General features: G+C 40.8%; 6 protein-coding genes and 1 long non-coding RNA gene across 7 annotated transcripts; 5 read left to right on the forward strand and 2 right to left on the reverse strand.

Annotated features, from left to right (window-relative positions):
* Positions 1–10: 10 nt before the first annotated feature.
* LOC145709666 (uncharacterized) lies at positions 11–1,558 on the reverse strand. Its single transcript, XM_081787362.1, has 4 exons — positions 1,321–1,558; positions 1,020–1,278; positions 804–978; positions 11–761 (listed from the first exon to the last, which is right to left on the reverse strand). The coding sequence occupies exons 1-4, from the start codon at positions 1,525–1,527 to the stop codon at positions 368–370; spliced, it is 1,035 nt and encodes a 344-aa protein (XP_081643488.1). The 5' UTR covers positions 1,528–1,558; the 3' UTR covers positions 11–367.
* Positions 1,559–1,588: 30 nt separating this feature from the next.
* Positions 1,589–4,024, reverse strand: LOC145709665 (uncharacterized). The gene is made up of 9 exons (XM_081787360.1): positions 3,722–4,024; positions 3,283–3,675; positions 3,034–3,207; positions 2,912–2,994; positions 2,144–2,865; positions 2,028–2,095; positions 1,908–1,986; positions 1,770–1,863; positions 1,589–1,721 (listed from the first exon to the last, which is right to left on the reverse strand). The coding sequence occupies exons 2-9, from the start codon at positions 3,369–3,371 to the stop codon at positions 1,624–1,626; spliced, it is 1,407 nt and encodes a 468-aa protein (XP_081643486.1). The 5' UTR covers positions 3,372–3,675; positions 3,722–4,024; the 3' UTR covers positions 1,589–1,623.
* A 54-nt stretch (positions 4,025–4,078) lies between these two features.
* On the forward strand, positions 4,079–5,520 carry LOC145709668 (uncharacterized). The gene is made up of 5 exons (XM_081787364.1): positions 4,079–4,352; positions 4,396–4,459; positions 4,540–4,724; positions 4,786–5,203; positions 5,247–5,520. Coding segments are annotated over exons 1-4 (336 nt in total). The 5' UTR covers positions 4,079–4,267; the 3' UTR covers positions 4,788–5,203; positions 5,247–5,520.
* A 1,005-nt stretch (positions 5,521–6,525) lies between these two features.
* LOC145709669 (uncharacterized) lies at positions 6,526–7,247 on the forward strand. Its single transcript, XR_014134924.1, has 5 exons — positions 6,526–6,558; positions 6,645–6,750; positions 6,837–6,918; positions 6,967–7,046; positions 7,111–7,247. It is a non-coding gene; the product is annotated as an uncharacterized LOC145709669 (long non-coding RNA).
* A 954-nt stretch (positions 7,248–8,201) lies between these two features.
* LOC145709667 (uncharacterized) lies at positions 8,202–9,916 on the forward strand. Its single transcript, XM_081787363.1, has 11 exons — positions 8,202–8,407; positions 8,450–8,507; positions 8,552–8,657; positions 8,718–8,787; positions 8,826–8,949; positions 8,991–9,057; positions 9,128–9,299; positions 9,378–9,408; positions 9,455–9,491; positions 9,560–9,644; positions 9,741–9,916. The coding sequence occupies exons 1-11, from the start codon at positions 8,244–8,246 to the stop codon at positions 9,763–9,765; spliced, it is 939 nt and encodes a 312-aa protein (XP_081643489.1). The 5' UTR covers positions 8,202–8,243; the 3' UTR covers positions 9,766–9,916.
* Positions 9,917–10,007: 91 nt separating this feature from the next.
* LOC145708829 (uncharacterized) lies at positions 10,008–11,134 on the forward strand. The gene is made up of 5 exons (XM_081786525.1): positions 10,008–10,099; positions 10,241–10,578; positions 10,621–10,682; positions 10,724–10,863; positions 10,949–11,134. The coding sequence occupies exons 1-5, from the start codon at positions 10,008–10,010 to the stop codon at positions 11,088–11,090; spliced, it is 774 nt and encodes a 257-aa protein (XP_081642651.1). The 3' UTR covers positions 11,091–11,134.
* Positions 11,135–11,217: 83 nt separating this feature from the next.
* Positions 11,218–18,218, forward strand: LOC145709664 (proline dehydrogenase 1, mitochondrial-like). Its single transcript, XM_081787359.1, is given in 20 exon segments — positions 11,218–11,284; positions 12,057–12,129; positions 12,223–12,277; positions 12,642–12,653; positions 12,786–12,850; positions 12,991–13,125; positions 13,174–13,302; positions 13,689–13,877; positions 14,166–14,201; positions 14,495–14,615; positions 14,955–15,091; positions 15,522–15,766; positions 15,903–16,040; positions 16,089–16,200; positions 17,224–17,328; positions 17,371–17,490; positions 17,529–17,580; positions 17,583–17,656; positions 17,699–17,785; positions 17,832–18,218. Coding segments are annotated over 19 exon segments (1,920 nt in total). The 5' UTR covers positions 11,218–11,284; positions 12,057–12,081; the 3' UTR covers positions 17,892–18,218.
* Positions 18,219–18,482: the final 264 nt, after the last annotated feature.

Raw genomic sequence — 18,482 nt, forward strand, 5'->3', positions numbered from 1 at the left:
CTCCCAGAAGAATAGTCGAATAGCTTTATTTCGAATGTCAACATTTTCTTTGAATAAAATATACAACCATAAACATACAGAGAAAAAGAATCACTGATTAGGTTATTTTAGGGAAGATGAGTTAGAATTAATTTGAAAATTAAGCTGCGGCGAATGTGCAGTTCGTTTTTCTTCTCTCTGAGCTCGCACTCTTAACTCATCCATGCTCAATTCATCAAGCTTCTTGCTCTTATTACTCTTCTTTTGATGAGTAGACGCGTTGAAATCCCGGTGTTTGGTGCTCCTTGCATTTCTCTCTGGCCCCAGTTCATTCTTTTCTTCGTCAATTTTCTTGATCCGATTCTTATAAGGGCTAATTTAAATGTTTCTATTTGTAAAACGATTGATTTATTAGTCCATTTTCCTTTGATTGGTGGCTTGTAGCGTTGAAATCTTTGAATGTCGAGCTTCTTGCATTTCTCGAAAAAGCCGCATGCATGTATTTCTCCTCACGAGTTTTATCTAACTCCCGCTGCTGCTTTTCTCTCTTTCTGCTCAACTCTTGAGCATCACTGGAGTCACTTGCTTTAGCGCGATTTTTCGACTGGTGCGTTGAAGCGTTAAAATCTCTAAAACCTGACGGATCGACAATCGGCATCTTGTGCATTCGTGGCGCCAGGATATCATTTGAGTCTGTTCTGTTTACTGTTTTCCGCACAAACTCACTCTTTTCGCCAGCTAAGCGCTGTCGTTCTAGTTCTTCTCGCTCTTTTCGTCGAATTCTATGGAATACATTATTATGTGACATACAAGACATCACGCACTCATTGGACTCGAGCCGATTTTTGACATATTTCTTGTGTTTGAGCGCAGACCAGGTATAGTCTTTATCCATCATGAAATGCAAGAGGATTTGTTTCCAAAGTGGTGGACGGCTGTTATCTTCGATTTGCCCAAACTGCAGTTGTCGAGCCACCGTTAAAACATACATGACAATTACTAAACAAAACACTCCATAATCGGCGTAGATGCGCTCTTACCAGTAGGTACAAACGTCTTCATGAACTGGCGATCTTTGAACTGTTCCTCCTCTTCGTGTTCTTGTCTCTTTCTTTCCTCGTCCATTGTCTTCTTAATGAAGTCAGAATGAGTTCGAAAGTCGGAACGCGTTGTGTGGTCTTGATACTGAGTGTAAGTGGTGGTTTGAGGCGGAGGAGCTCGATAATTTGATGCTCTTCTCCGGCTCTTTTGCTTTTCTTCGTAAAAATCGAAAGCCTCCTTCAGCTCAAGAAACTGTTCCTACTCAAATTAAGGTCGAAATCCTTTAAAACTTCAACGAACCTCTGTAGAATTGGGATTTCTGTCCGGATGAAGCTCCTTCGCTTTCTGAAGATAAGCAGCCTTAATCTCGTCGTAAGTAGAGTCCTCGGGTACCCCAAGGATTTTATGCGGCGCTCTCTTCCTTCGATACTTTTTGGGGAATGAGAAGAACCTAGTGGAGACCAAGGGTTGGAAGGCCGGCTGACCAGCAGCAGCCCGGGAAAGCATGGCGTTTCTCTCGTATTTTAACGATCTCGACAAATCTTAAAATAGAAGAGATAATTGTAAATTTCTTGAACGGCAGTGGACAGAATTTGATAATAACTAAAAGTCATCAGTATTGGCGCGCCAAGCTTCAGTGACTTGAATTCTCTTTTCGTTGTGATACGTGAAAAGCTTTGTTTCAAATCCAGTTGATCGATCTGAAACATAACCACCTTTAGAACGCTTATATAAATGCTTATGATTACCGACGCCGTCCCAGCGATATCCAGGAAGGATTCCAAACCGATTCGGGGCAGTGCTTGAGCCGGTATACATCTTTTTGTTCGACTGTTGTCTTGCCTAAGTTGATAAATACAGTTCCTGTCGAATAACTCTTTCTGTACCTTTTTGGTTTTGGTTTTGTTTTTACTCATCATGTACTCGTACATTGGATCGTCTGCAAACATCTCAGCCTTCTTCATACTAGAGCACATAGAATATCTTTCACTTTTTAGACATCTTACTCGTTGAAATCTTTATCATCTTTGTATCGAGCGAGGGGTTTTTCAATTTCTTTGAGATAGCTTTGGATCTAAAAGACAGTCTTGTAAAAAAGAATGACTTGAGTGAGATCTCTTACGTTTTCCTCTTTTTGTTCTAATTGCTTCTTTCCCTTATTCCAGACTTTATAATTCTTGAGTTCCTCTTCCTTCCGTGCCCTCTCGGCTTCGTCAAGTTCCTCTTCTTTTTTAAAGTCCCGCTTCTTGCCAGATTTATCTCGATAAATTGTCTCGGCATTTTTTGCCTCGTCGATGATTTTTTGAAGATTCGAATTTTTGCCCATCTGGGGTTTCATCGCCAAGAATTCCGACTTTGTGTTTAACCCTGATTTCGTCCCGTCCATCATTTTCTGTCTTTTTACGGACTCGCAATAGTAAAAATAGATGAGAAACTGATTTGAGGCGAGATCCATTCCTTGAATTAGCTTGTTCATCATCGGAATCGGAGTCAACACGCTTTCTTCTTGGAGGTGACTCGTCAGAATCAACTCGTTTTCTTCTAGGAGGCGATGAGTCGGAATCTTTGCGCTTTCTTCTTGGCGGAGAAGCATCCGAATCGGCTCGTTTTCTCCTGGGTGGCGAAGAATCGGAGTCTTTTCGACTTCTTCTTGGCGGAGAATCATCAGAATCAACCCTTTTCCTTCTTTGAGGAGACGAATCCGAATCTTTCCGGCTTCTTCTTGGAGGAGAGCTATCAGAATCGACCCTTCTTCTTCTTGGGGGAGATGTGTCCGAGTCTTTTCTACTTCTTCTTGGAGGAGAAGAGCTTGAATCCTTTCGTTTTCGGCGGGGTGGCGACGAGCTAGAATTCTTTTTCTGTCTTCTGGGCGGAGATTCTGAATCCTTACGAGGAGCTTTTCTTCGTGGTGGAGAGCTGTCTGAAGGCGAAGAGTCTTTCCTGGCTCTTCGCGGAGACGCTCTTTTGATCGACCTAAAGCACTCAATTTCAAGCTTTACATCTAATTCCTACCTTTTCGGGGAGTCGTCTCTGCTTTGGCCTCCAATTTTCTTCCACCCATCTTGCTTCCTCTTTACTGCATCAGACCTGCTATCGACAATATTAACAACTTGCGGTGCGTCTTCTTCGTGCTCATCTGCTTTCATTTCGTCCCAGTTCACATCGTTGTCAATGATCGCGATATTGCCTCATTTCGGATGTAAAATATAATCTTTCTTGAGATTCAAAAATGAAGGAGAACTGGTGAAAATGTGTCCGATTCCTTTGACTTTCTTTTTCTTCCTCTTCTTTTTTTCTTTCTCCTTTGTATCATCGGTCATATATTTCTTCAAATAGTCGGCCTTCGACATTTTGAAATCTTTCGATTTCTCAATCTAAACTCTTCCACAAAGATATTAACAATGAAGCTATCGAAATTTCTCGTTATTGTTAAAGATCGAAGCAGATAATTGAAAAACGTACCGCAATTTTTCTGCACAGTATCAATTAAAAAAAACTGTAGTCAATCAATTTAGATAGTTATGAGTCGAACTCGCTCTTGGTAAAAGTTTCCACGCGAATCATATGGATCTCTTGCATATACGGCTTGATTACTTTATTCACCATTCGATTTCGATTAACTGCTCGTTTTCCTTCAAAGGAATCGCAAATAACCTAAAGTGGAACCTTGATAAACGCGAATAATTTACTGATTTGTCACCTGGATATTAAAATTAGTTCCGCATCCATTAGAAGCATCTTCGACTGAGACCTTTCCTTCTGGAAAAGCCTTTTCGATTTCGTTCTTCAAGTCCTGCTCCTTGACGAGTAAACTCGGGGTTTGCGAAAATGCTCTGGCCGAAATTCGTGAATTCTGTGCAACTCCAATCGACAAGCTCGTTCTTCTGACGCCGCTGTTTATCGCCCGTAAAAGGTTCATTTTTACTTTCTTTCTCTCTTTTCGACGATCTTTTTTTGGATGATCCTGGACTTTCTTGTCTCCGCGACAGAGCGCCAATCAGGGTGCCGCTAGCGCTGTTGCGCGCAAATTGGATAAAAATAATGGAACAAATTCATGATCAAAAGTTCTGATCCGGAATTGAACGTCTTTTATTAACTTGTCCTGAGACTTAATTATGTTTTAACAAGGAATTGACTGCACAAATTATTATGCGTTGGTTTGAAAGTGGCGCTGTAAGCACTGATTGGCTCTGACTAAATAAGGAAGTTGTGTCTTGTCGAGAAAAATAGCGGAAGAACGGGTTTTATGTTATCCGCCAGTTCCAAGAGAGTGAGCAGCTCCAGTAAGAAGATTGTCACATGGCAGAAACTAGGCTCGCCGCTTCGACCAGGTCAGAATAACAACTTGATCTCTTTCGCTAACTGTTTCAATAGAAAGATCGCTTCAAAAATCTTACAGTATTGGTACTGAATTCATCCACAAGAATCTCTCGTACAGGCACGGTGCTCACTTGAGCTGAATCATTCTTCATTTTGTGCAGTTTCATTAGAAAATAAGTGATCATCGTTGATTTTCAGTGGCATCATTTGCTCGCCTCTAAAAACAGTGGACGAAAATGGTGCTCTTGTAAAAGGCTTCTATTTGGCTATGGCGACGAGTAACATTTCGCCAGGCAAGAACTTCTTGTTCTCGCCTTCCGACTTGGAGTACGACTTAGAAAAAGCTGAAGGGCAAATTGGCCTGCAAAGAGACAAGCATTCATGTTTGATTAGGGTTCAATTCGGCGCACTTATTTTCAATAGCGCTACTATTCTTGAACCCAGAACGGGATATCGTCAGCTCCGAAGACATTCTTCCATTCCTGCCAGTTGATTATTTCGAAGCAACTTCAAAGTATTCAAACGAGTGGCTTCGACGAGACGAGCGCGAGATTCTTCGAAAAGTCGGCATAAAGAAAACTTTGATGAAGCCGGAAAAACTTGATCATATTCGCCAGCTTAGTCCGCTCACGCGTTACTCGAACATCTCTACTGATGAAAAAGTGTTTGATTTTACCGTGAAAACTCTTTTCCTTTCTAAAACGAAATTACGCTCATTCGGAGTTTTGCCACTTGGTGGGATGGTCGAAAGCGCTGTTATTAAAAACGATGGGTTACTGGGAATCGATACGGAGCAAATAACATTTAATTATTCCGATGGGGAGACCTGCGATGCCGTTACTTCCTGGCTAGCAATTATTAGGTAAAAGCATCGAGGTTGATATTCTCACAAAACTCTCGCTCAGAATTAAGAACGTCTCAAAATCGGCCCGAAGCTTGCGCAACTTGGAGTTTTCATTTTACGCAAAAGATGGAGCCTTTGCCAAAGCCTCCTCAACAGTAAAAACTCTGAAAAAAGTACTTGCTCCTGGAGAAGTAACCCAAAATACTTTGAAAATTACGCTCTTCGAACCATTTACTGTCAAAACTTGTTTGAAGTACTCTTCAGGGAGGCGCAACTCAACTGTTTCAATTGATGGTATAAGTTTGAATTCCTGAATTTTGCAATAAAAAAAACAAGGATGCAATCATATTTACTTTATTGAGGCCATGAAATTTAATGGAAAAGTAATAGGAGGATAAACAGAGAAAAATAAAGATGAGGAACAATTTTCATCTAATAGCAGGATGCGCAGCGGCATTCGTCCAAGTTGATTTTCTTGAAGGATCTGGAGAGGTGGCTCGACATCATTTTGTGTAGGAAGTACTCATTTGCCGTCATATTTTTCGTGATGCCCGCTTCGGCAGCGAGGGCAAGTCCAACTTCGAGCATGACGTGTACTGAATTTTCATTTTTCCAAAGTTGACTTGATGATTGTTCTTCTGTGCAAACGACCGGCACGTTGCTGTAGCAGTCGTCCATTCTGATGAGGATGGCAGCATATTGCTCCAACTGAACGCCTTCTCGTAGGACATTGGCGAAGTCGAATAGCTCTTCGGGAACCATTCGGTCAAATCCACAAGGGACTGACTCTTTGACGAGGAATACGTTGACCGGCTGGAATCGCTTCTTGGCCTTGAACCGACAAGGCTTGTTCATCGTGAAGGGATCGTGGTCGGTCTCGTAGAACTTCATCTGAATTGCAAAGCAAGGAAGGCTTTCTTCTATCTTCAGCGTGAACCAGCATCCGAGCTGCGGTGAAAAATGGAGAGCTTGTCTTCCGACTTTTTGAGGATACAGCGGCGATGGATGTCTCATTTTGAAATCATCGTTTGGTGGGATGGTTTCCAGGACTTTCATTTTTGGCTAAGGAGATCGTCGATTTTGTCTTTTTTTGTACTTTTAGCACATTTGGCGTTCTATTTATACTGTATTTTGCGTTATAGGTGGCGCCTCAGAACGACTACGTTAGTTCAAGACAGCGGGTGAGCAGTGCTGATTGTCAACGATAAACCTCGATTCTAGCTGCTTATCGCTGGCGATCAGGAAATTTAAATTCCATCTGGCGAAAAAAACGGCGATATCGAAGATTTTCTAGAGCTTATGATTATTTATTGTAGGAGAGTTTTAGTGCTGTATTTTAACGGCGCGTCGGTGGTCATTTCGGGAATCCAGAGGTCTGCAAGTCTTTTCGGAGCAGGGGCGGATGAAATTTTGTTTCCAAACAAAACAATCAGGTTATGTTTTAATATAGAGTTTTCAGTCCAGCCAGCAGACAGTCTCAATGACTGCTGATAAGCAAGATGAAAGTCAGGCTATAGGCATTCAGACGATGGAACTTGACGTCTCCAACATTGGACAAAGGATTGGTTTACCATCAAAGTTTGACGATCATCTAAGATAATGTGACATTACTAACGTCTTTTAAAATTTAGTAAACCTGAAATAAGAACAGCTGTGTCTCGTTCCGAAAGATCAAAGGATAAAAACGACCACCTTGCCGAGGTGTTCCCGATCGAACAGACGGCGCCGAAAGAGTATGACTCTCCTGAGTTTACTGTCTTTTTCTAATTCCATTTTTCCAGAAATTAAAAGGTCTACTTGCTGAGGGTGACGGAAGGAAACGATCACTGGTGGCCGTTGGCAAAAATGTCAAAGCCTTTACTAAAGGAACGCTTTCAAACTCATATCAAATGCTGTATTGAAAAATATCACATTTTAACAGCTAATAAAGATGGAGAATCAACTGAAATTCCCGGATCAGACGACAGTGCTTCTAGGATTCGCCTTGCTGAAGCTTGTGTTCGACAAACTGCGTCGAGCATTCCTGTTGGTTTTGGTCGTTTTGGCAAAGGAAGGGCTACAACTATTCGTGTTTCCAAAATCTTTCAACAAGAAGATAGATTTTGGAAAGTATGAACTGCTCTGTAAAATTTTGAGCCACAAAAAAGGTACAAAGAACAGTATTCTCAATGTCAAGCAAAAAACCCAATCTGAAACAGCCCTTGACGAAGACGAAAGCATAGGCTCGGATTCACTTTCTGTCGTAATGCGTGTATCGCCAAAACGAAGGTTCAGTATGCATCTTTGAATCCTCTCTAGAATCATCAATATCCTCTCTTCTTGATGTGAAAAAAGTCAACAGCGCAGCCTAGAACCAAAGCGATCAGTTTCACCTGTTATAAAATCTTAGTTACTGACTGTTAAAATAAAACTGGTGTATGTATGTATCTAAGATTGTAGTCATTATTTCTTGAAAACTGATGGAAGGGATTCTTTGGAGAATTCGAATTAGTCGACTGTTGAGATATGAAAGCATTTCTGAAGACATCTTCATAGCCATTAGATAAGAGAACAGGGCATGTTCAACAGACCTTTTATAGAAGGTGCTGCACTGTCTGACAGCCGGAGTCAAGGTCGCGATATCGAAGTTATGAGTCACCATTTTTCGACAACCAATAATAGGTTACTCTTAATTTTACTGACCTTAGTACCATATTTCTGTAATCATTTTTAGTCAAAGACAGGAGAGAAAATTGACGAATGCTGGCGAGTTTGTACAAAGGGAAAGAGTTATTAATGTCTGCAGACTTCTAGATTTAAGAATTTAGGTTTGACGAGAATAATATATCTCTGAGAAGTCGATAAATTACGCGAAAGAGTCGATGAGACGATCAAGTACTTTTCGCCGATCGGGATGGGCTGGTTTTATGAACGAGTCTTTAACTATCCCTTATCGATAGTAATACGTAATTGCCGAGTTGATTCATATAAACATATCTTTTTTATTAATAAATTAAAGACTCAACTGGAGGCGAAAGTTATCATCATCATTGGGATCAACGTAAATCCAATTTGTTCGATGCTGAGTTTTCACGAGGCCTTCGAATGTGAGGGCTTTGATGACGACCAAGGATGCCAGGTTCTCTGTTCGCAACGATACGCGCCAATCTCCAGCAAGGACTTCTGGAACTTGCAAATTTTCGTCACGCTTCTTCCGTTCGTTTTCTTTCAAAGTTTCACGAGGTCCAGTGTTGTTTCTTGTCGCTTTATGAGAGCTGCTTTTAGAAAACACATCGAGCGCAACTCAGCAGAAATCGATGTTCCTTATCCGTCTTTCTCCAAGGTAATATCTTTCTCCTCTAACGACCTAAAAAAAACGATTTACAGTTCAAGCTCAAGCAACGAACAGTGAATTTGAAGATTGAAAAGTTTGCAGAAGATCGAATGATACGTATAACCAAACTCGTAACGCTTTTTACACAACTTGTACTCGAAGGAATCGGTTTTTGTTTTAGAATTATGAAATCAAGGAAGAACACTTTCTAAACCGAGTAAGTGGCATCTTTGATTGCAATCGCAGATCTGCAGCGCCGGCGATATAACATGACAAGCGAGGATCTTGGGTAAGTAGATTTCTTCTCTTTTGGAGCATCATTTTTAGACTTCAACTGATTGGTGACTTCACTAACTTCACACGTACAATTTTCCTGATGCCTGAACACTACCGCTGTCATATGGCAGAATTCCGACACAAATCATTCTTCAACTTCACTTGGGAAGAAGATGTAACTTTATTAAATCCGCAAAAAAACCTGACTTCATTAAGTTTAATGGATATCATCCTTGCATCACTGCCGGAGATCTTGGGACATGCTGGACCACTAGAAGCGTTGAGGAAGGTTTTTGAATTGCGATTTTGAGAATAGACGTGTATAAGTTGAATCGATGTCAAAAACACCACCTAGTCGAGTATCATTCAAACAATTCTTGTGGGATTGTTGATCCTCGGACTCTTTACAAACATTGGCGAAATCGTTTACATTTTATGCCGCTCATTCAAACCTGCTTATCGACTTACAAAGAAGCTGTCGAACCAAGTTCAGAACTTGTCGAAAAAGGATGAGCAGCCGTATACAGAAAGAGCTCAAAATACGGATTTAGCGTTAATTACATCTCAGACACAACAGTCGGTCTTATCATGAGCTCCGTTAATAGAAAGAATTTACACGGAACAAATGGTTCAGGTATATGTCCTTTTATGTTGTAAAATTTTTAATTAATATTTGCTAGGACGAAATAAGAGCAAGTAATTTCAACCTTCACCGTCAGGATCGGGTCTATGAGTCGTTTTATTTCTTTTGAAGTCGTAAATGAATTGAAAATAAGAGCCGTGAAAGACTAGTCCAGAGTTCCAAAAAGGACGATTTCAAACTAATCCCGAGAAGGAAGAGAAACAAGTTCTACAGCTCTTCGAATATACAGGATTGAACTTCAGATGCACCCCTTGATTTAGTGAATGGCCAGCTCCAGTACTTTATAAATCAATTTAACAATATTCTTTCTGAATTTCTGTTTGAGGCAACAAGAAACGAATAGAGTGACGAAGATGAATGTTGGGAGAAGGAAATTGATCCGCTACGGTTTCGGTGTCGCCATAAAATTGCACTGCCAAATTTTCTTCACTAAATAAATCCAGCCCGTGCTTAATTTGTGTGTAATTAACCTCAGCAGGTTAGACAGGCGATCACGAGAGCCAACGCAAGAATCGATTCTGAAATATTCTGAGCTAGCTGAAACGGAAATAGAGCATTTTGAAAAGAAAAATCGGCGTTTTTTTAAGAGAATGACCGTCGGGGTTCAAATTTCGCAGGCGAACAAAACAAAGACTTCGATTCCTACAGGGCTGGGTCACAGACACATAGAATACTTAGGGGGGTTCAAGGATTAATTGAATAACTTTATGGAGGGATACACAAATTAGGCTTCAATCAAAACAGTTTGGTGAGACAAAATTTACTTTCAAAATAAACGGAAGGTTTTTCCGCTAAATATTTGCCTTCTTGATTTGTTTCAAAGAAATATTATTTTGCCAAAAACTGTAACCCTTCCGTTCGAATTGGACAGTTTTGGAAAGGACATCGGACGAAGTTTGGCGAGTCTTCTTGCATCTTGGGGAGACGAAGATAGTGCCTCGAAAAGTCTTTTGCGACGTATTTCGACAAAATCGAGGAAATTTTTGAAAAAGAAAAAACGACACTTTGACGAAGAAGAATTCACCGAAGATGTTTTAGAAAAAGATGGCAAGCGCGTTGAAAGCGTGGGGCCAGAGGACACCCCAAGTCCTCTTATGAATACTGTTGAGGAGATTCCTCTGAAACCACCAGCCCTGTTTTCCTCCAAGAGTATTAGACAACGTAATTCCCTCGTATTTGTATTTGAGTTTATTTTCTGTCTAGCTCCAGATCATTTAAGCCGCACACTGACTTACCGAAGACTACCGCGCTTTCAAGATCCAAATGTAAGACAAACAAAGAGTCCCTCTTTTAAAACGCCTCCTAGCCAAAGCAGGAGATTACTTCAGACACTGAGATTCTTTGGCAAAATGCAATTAGCAAAAAGAATGAAGATGATACAAGAACCAATCTCACTGATCCAGATTATGCGACGAAGGCGCCCGTGACCTGTGCCTTCAATACTAGGTTAATTGACGCGAAAAAAGAGCAAAGTTCAATCTGGGCGTAGCGTGTCGGAACTAAGTAAACTGGAAGATCAACACCTATTTAGGGTTCGTTATGTTTCTTATCGCCAGGCAAGGATGCGTTCGAAGAGCCTGGGTCGAGGTATGGATGCGCCGAGAGCACAGTTTCAGCCCTGCGCAGCTCCAGAAGACATTGGAAAAGGGATCAAAAGACTTATCTTTGGATGATGCCCGAATCGACCCTTTTTCATGTTCGCCTAATTATCGCAATAAACCACGTATTTGAGTGTTAAAAAGGGGTGGTGTCCGATATAAATAAATAATATCATTTCCCTAAAGGCATGGCAGTCGGCGAGAAGAATCGAGTCACGTTATTTCATTTAGTTAAATTATTTTTCCATCACCATCTTTTACTTACGAAGGTAAGTCTTTACCCCGCGGCGCGCTAGCTCGGTTTTACGAGTGGCAATCCGATTGTACCATTCAATTACAAATACGACATTCATTCACTTGACCGCATGCCAACTTGTTTTTGATTATTTTAATTACGTTCACAGACTTCTGCTCTGGCTCATTCAGAGAAAAAGTGCAAAGTAGATCTCTGCAAATAGAGAGGAAGTTTCGAAGGCAAATCGCTATCTGATGGCGATACTATCTTTAGTGTTTGCGCGAAAGATAACTAAAGACGTGCAAGAAGTTCCAAGTGAATTGTTCTTATTCAAAAGAAAATTAAAACCTTTAGCGAGCGGAAGTCAAGGAAGTTCTAAGGAGCAAATGTAGAACAAATAAAAAAAACATTATTTATTATTTTATATTTTGAGGATTAGACAGTCTACCCTAGACTCACCAAAAAACACGCGAGAAAAGGTCAACTTTCTTGGCGCCCTAAACGTGCGTGACCTACTAATCTATTCTGGCTCTCGAAGTTTCTAGCTTTTCAACAAATGAGGACGCATGATTGGTATCTAGGCGTGTGAATGAGATGCACTGAACAAGAGTAGTAGAATGGCTTCGGAGCAGCCCGCTGAACTGGATGAGTCACTGCGCTTTCTTCTCTGAAGAGGAGATGGGGGTGTAGCCGCGCCACGTAACGCGCCCCAAGTCAGCACTCAACCTTTTCTCAGCCTTTCTAGAACACTTACTGCTTTCGAACATCCGAACATTAGCAAAGGAAGTTTATTATTTTTTATTCAGAGAAACGCGGCGAATTTATCGTCGAATGCTACAGCGACTAAGCAAACGAACTTTAGCAAGTGGATACAGGCTTAGCTACGGATTCACAGATTGCACTTGAGTTAATTTCATGTGAAACAAAGAACATGAAAAAAAGTTTGAAAGATAGAAGTTAATCCATTTGATCAGACAGCAACAACAATATCAACCGAATAATGACGACGTTTCTCCCCAAGGAATAGGTAAAAAGAGGAGAATATAGACTCTTGCATATAGTCCATTGACTGCAGTGGTTAAGTTTATCTAAAAATACTGTAATGTTCTTAGGGCTCTTAATTGACTCTAAGATTAATCCTAGAGACTCTAGTTATTTCGGTACTCGCACTCTGTAAACCGGATCCAGATGACATTAGATGCATATTAGTGCTTGTTTTACACGAGCGAGTGCCGTATTTAAAGCAGCTCACGTGCGACTAACAGATCGGAGGACGGAACAAGCTTAGTTTGAAATTCAAACTTTGAATTATTGATAAAGAACTTGGGCATACATTTTTGCGTGTATTCAATAAAGGCGTAAAGAACGAAGATGATAAGTGGTGATTTCAGATAATAAAAATGGTGAGTCAAAGACCAACGAAAATCAAAATCAGTGCATGCTTTCCAACCGAAATTATCGCCATTTAGCACATTTATCGTTTCATCTTACTGCACCATAAAATTATCTTAAAAATCGTAATTTATTTGTCTTAGGAAAGGAGACACGATATGTGAAGCAAGGCAATGCGAAGGCCGACTGGTGGCTTCAGGCACGCTCCAGGAACGGTTCCAAAGTTACGTCGGTTTTAGAGAATAATTATTTTCATAAAGCTAAATTCGTCGTACCACTATGTTCAGCGGAAAGCGTCATTTCATTTGAACATTGAATTCATGTGTAAGTTTATTCTTGAACCTTGAAAGACTAAACCGCCAGTTTGATATCGAAACAGATCGAAAATTGACGTTTACGGATCATAAATTCGCATTCCAGTCCAAGACAACTGCGGAACTCTTGCGTGCATCGCTATGTTTCAACTTGTTCAGCATCAAATACGTAAGCCAGTGGTTTAGTGAAAACGAAGCTTTTCAAAAAAGTCTCTAGCTTGTGGAGAACAACGAAAAAATCATGGCCGTGATGTCAAAAGTTCTCGGAGAAAAGGCCTTTCATGCGCTTATGAAGGCGACTGTCTACGGTCAATTTGTCGCTGGCGAGGACAAGGACAAAATCAAGGTAGCTATTTCTGACGTTATCTGGACGAGTTCGATTGTATTCCTTTCTTGTCATTAATCGCATAATTCATCGTGGAGCGGTGCCCACTTGGGAATAACAAAGTGTTTCTAAAAGACTTGGATCTCTTTCTAAAGTGCACTCTTGATATTTTCCGCAATGGAAATTTGTTTTCGCAAATAAAGTTATTGCAAGTTGCACAATTAGATGCATTTTTGCTCAGAAGAATTCTGAACTTGTTGAATTCAAATCGTAATCCTTCGAACGAACACGAAGAGTTTTGCACAAAACAATTCACATTGAGTAAATCCAGTGGTCACAACGTAACGTGTGCCCGGGCGTGTTCTTTTCAAAACATGCTGGCCATAAGAATGATCGAGTGTTTTTAGGGCTGCGTTGAGCGGCTTACTGGTGCCGGCGTCGGAAGCATTCTGGATTACGCAGTCGAGGAAGATATAGATGAGGACGAAGCTGTCGAACTCGAAATGGACTCTTGTTTGTCAACGGAAGAACACTTGGCGGAGATTGGTGATCTTCCCAGCCAGAGTTTTGACAAAAATCAAGATGACAAGCTAAAGGTGAGTAGCTGCTAGCTGGGATCGCCACATGCTGTAGGGTTCCCGGAGTTGTAGTGAGGGATTGGTGGCCTGTGATAAGCTAAGAAAAAGAACACTGTTCGATGATAAGCTTAAGCACTCCAATACTCCTACATACTTCGTGGAATCTTTCGCTTTGCTTAGCCCGGAAGTTGTGAGATTTCTCTTGCAAACCTCTCGAGGTGGGCTGGCTGAAATCTTTAAAGCTTTTCGGTTTGCGCTTATTATTTACAAGGAGGCGATTCGAGAAGCTCTCATTTCTCTATTCAGTTTAGAACCCCGAGCCAGTATAATGACTATGAAATGGTATGAACAAACACCTTAAATGGAACCTTTAGCAGACGCCATTTATCACTCTGCACGCTTATCTTTGCTTCTTTCACATTAACCTCACGGTCTTCACTTAAATTCACAATTAAATTTAACAAATGCATCCAGACTGAATGATCTAGTAACATCTTTTTAGCATAAAGAGGCACGTTCTGAGGTGATGGAAAATTTAGTAAAATTCACGGATCATTTACCATCTTCCTGTAGAGCTTTTCTCTACAGTTTTTACCAAAATAATAATAATGAATAGGAACTCAATTTTGCTTCAGTATCGAGCTCATAAAGAATTCGCAGATCGTCGAATGGGAGTAACATCTGCCCGAACTTACTTTTACAAAGACGAGGAAAAGTGTGACAAGTACATGGAGCATTTTCTATACTGCATCAATGGTAAGTAGAATACAAGCAAGAGTAAGCTTATGGCACCCCTCTGACCCCCTGGCGTATTTAATCCTCAGTTCTAATGGAACCCGAGGATACACGTGAGTAATGGATAAGAGCGAGCTAGAATCTTTCGTTGTGCATTAAACTTCACGCAAGAATGCCCAAAATTGAAACGCTAATTTCGCTGCCATGGCTATAACCTTCGTTCGAGCTAATTCCGTAAACCTAATCCAGTTCTAATCGAGCTCAAGAATGGAGGAATTAAGACGCTTGCCGTATTTGCGGCTACTTGAACTCGAGGCCAACCTCAATCTCCCTGTCAAACCTACTAATGAACGCGTTCAGCTGCTGGTGGTGCTTCCGACCACGGCTTTGCCGCGATCAAGCTCACTGCCCTTGGACGACCGCAGTTTCTTTTACAGTTTTCTGACGCCCTCGTCTCCTCCCGGCAACTGTTTGAAGAGCTAGCGGGAGCAACAAAGGCAACAGGCTTCTACCTTTTTAGTCTTGCAAAAGATGGCACACGTAATTTAGTCAGGGCACATATATTTTGAAAGGCGATTTGAAAGTTAAAATCTTCGTTAATTTTTCTTCAGATTTTTACTCGTCGACAGCAAGAGAGATTCTCCAAAATTTGATGATAAAATTAACTGCCGTCCTCGCGACTTTAGTTTTCTTAAAATTTAACCAAATTAAAGAAACATAAAAATATTAAATTTACCATTTCTTCGAGCACTTTGGGTTGCGCGCCAGCGGAAGGAGTAGGCACAGTGTACTTTTTCTCACTGTTACGCTTGAAAAATCCCATTTTTTGAGCTCAGACGTTGAAACTGATGCTTTGAAGAAAAATCTAAAAAAATCAACAAGAGTTCTAGAGATTCTCCGAATTTTGCTGTAGAAGCCTCTTTTGAGGATATAAACGCGCAGAAATCAGTTCTTGAGCTTGGATTCGACGAGTCTCGATTCATTGACAAAGCAGGACGAATGGGACTGGCACGTTCTAGAGGCGACTTGCTGGAAACGTTCACTTTCATGCGGGAGGAAGCCGATTCTGAATGGATCGACTTGCTCGACTGGAATAATCTCATGGACAGAAACAAGTCCTTCGGCGATATTTTTGTAATTGACAACAACGGCGAAACCGTGAGACTGATGAAAGGAACAGTTACTGACGGCTTCGTAGTACTGTCATCGTAAACGCGAGACTACGACAGTTTGACGTGCTCACGCAACAAGAACTTTGCCGGCTTCTCACGATAAGGATTAGGATTAAGGCATTTCGTAACTTTGAACAGATCTGACTACGGATGAAGAGGACCAAATGAAGAGAATGTTGGAGAGAATCAACACTCTTGCTTCAGAAGCCAAGCGCCAGGGTGTTCGCCTGATGATCGATGCCGAACAGACCTACTTTCAACCTGCGATCTCAAGGTTACTTTTGAACATTCTCGGGATTTCTTTTCCAAATACGACGTTCAGAATTGCCGTTGAATGTATGCGAGAGTTCAACAACGACAACCCGGTTATTTTTAATACCTATCAGTGCTACCTGAAACAGGCCTTCAAAAACTTCGTCATTGATTTGGAACAGGTACGTTTCGCTTTTATTTTTATTTTCAGTAGTTAGAATTTTTTCAATGTTTTTTCAGTGTAGAATAATATTTAATTTCCTATAATATGTATCAGCGAAACACTAAGTTAACAATTTGTCCGGTCTGATTTTTTTCTTAGCCTACCATATTCGTGGTAGTCTCTCATCTAATGCGTCGATCTTTATCTGCTGTTTCTAAATGAATTTTCGCTAGATGCGTATTATAGAAAAATACTTGCCTTGAGATATTCTTTTGCCTTTTCAACATCTTTTCGAATCGATCTAACACAACCATGCCCCTCGCAAATTTGATACTCGGCCGCGCAGCAATCGCACCTTAAATTTTTATCATAAAGTTTGAAATTAAGCGATAATTTTGTAAGGCGAATGTTAATTACCTCGCCCATCCAAGGCAGTTCTTTTTCAAGTGTTCTTTTATGTCGGAGTAGGAGACTGTTTGCTGACAAGCTTTATCCCGACATTTTACCTTGAGTGATTTCAGAGTTTTTAAATAAAACTTTGAGGGCTCATGGTACGGTGTTGGCTTCGATGGCTGACAAACAGGACACCTGAATTTTGTAATTGATCTATATAAGTAATGAACTTACTTCTCAGTCAAATGTAAATTGTACGTGTCATGATGGTATCGATTCTCTGGTGTCAAGCACTCCTGACAGAAAGCTCTGTTACAGCAAGCCATGATTTTCGGCTCTTGAATAACGTCATCGCACTTTCTGCATAGGAAATCTTTCAATCCGAGCGTTTTAGGCCCACTGTACTGCCAGGATTGATGCTTTTGGACAACGACGCCGTCGAAAGTCTTAACAAGTTTTTCGATTTGTTCGTCCTCGTCGGAATCCGAAAATCTTATCATTTTTCCTGAAAGGTTTTCTGTTTGCGACAAATAGCCTGCGCGGCCATTTATATAGTGACATAGACCTTTCGCGACGTTTCAGTAACAACCAAGATTGCAGATTTCTTTTCATGACAAATAATATTGCCAAAATCAGTATGACCATTTAGGCTCGTCGAGAAGGTTTCCACTTTGGTGCAAAGATCGTCCGTGGTGCTTACATGGAGCAAGAACGAATTCGTGCTGACAAACTCGGCTACGAGGATCCCATTCACGTGAGTCCATAATTTCTTCGCAAAAATTTAAATAAAGGCAAGGTTGATTACGAAGCGACGTCTCGCTGCTACCACAGGACGATGGATGTAGGGCTCGAATACATCCACAGTCACGGAGACGCAAACATCATGATCGCTTCTCACAATATTGACAGTATCAAGGTAACGTTTGTGGTTGCTCCTTTTCCTTATTGGTTTAGTATGCCATTTCCCGAATGGAATCGCTCGACATTTCCCGCTCAGAGGGAAAAGTATTTTCGGACAACTTCTGGGCATGTGCGATCAGCTTACTTTCCCACTCGGCCAAGCTGGCTATCCTGCTTACAAGGTTACAACCAGCGCTTGCGTATTATTTGACAGTTACTTTCAGTATGTCCCGTTCGGCCCTGTCGCTGACGTACTGCCCTATTTATCCAGAAGAGCGAAAGAAAACTCCGCGATTATGGAAGGAGCAAAGGTGACTTTGACTCAAATTCGAATCGAGAATTACAAAATTATTTTAGGCGGAAAAGCAAATCATCCATCGCGAACTCTTCCGACGATTGCGCACATTTCAATTATAAATTCCACGTTTATAGAAGGTGTTCGTAATTCTCAAAGTCTCCATGTGCTAAGCTCGCCAAACTAATGAATGCTACTTTATTGACATTGAATTACTGTTTCTCTAGCTTCAATTTTTATCATCATCTGTCAAACGGCTAACTAAAACTCAATCTTAAAAGAAAATATGTTCTGAATAATATAAACGCTGTACTTGCTGCCCAGCTTGCATGCGACCTCCACAGTTGCGTTGAACGTGCCAGCATAAACACATCTTTACTGAGTCAATTTATATCCTTATCTCTCTCTCTGGTGTTCTTGTAAAAATAAATAAAATAATTCAATCAAAATTCGTTTTTTTTTCTACTGAGTCCTTCAAAAATTGGACTCCTGACATTTAGGTACTTTAAAAAAATCTTCAAAATTTGAAACTTTTTAATAACAACCCGAAAAACAAAATGAACTTTTTCGTACGAAAATAACTAGCACGTGAGACATCCACAGAAATACGCAAGAACTTTCGAATGAATTGCATGTGACAGTCTTACTCTAGCGCCCTCGGAGTTCGTACGATCGTAATCCTAGAGCGCTTCTCAAAAGTTGTACAAAACCCA

The sequence above is a fragment of the Oikopleura dioica genome, chromosome XSR (genome assembly GCF_907165135.1).
Source record: "Oikopleura dioica chromosome XSR, OKI2018_I68_1.0, whole genome shotgun sequence".
Lineage (NCBI taxonomy): Eukaryota > Metazoa > Chordata > Appendicularia > Copelata > Oikopleuridae > Oikopleura > Oikopleura dioica.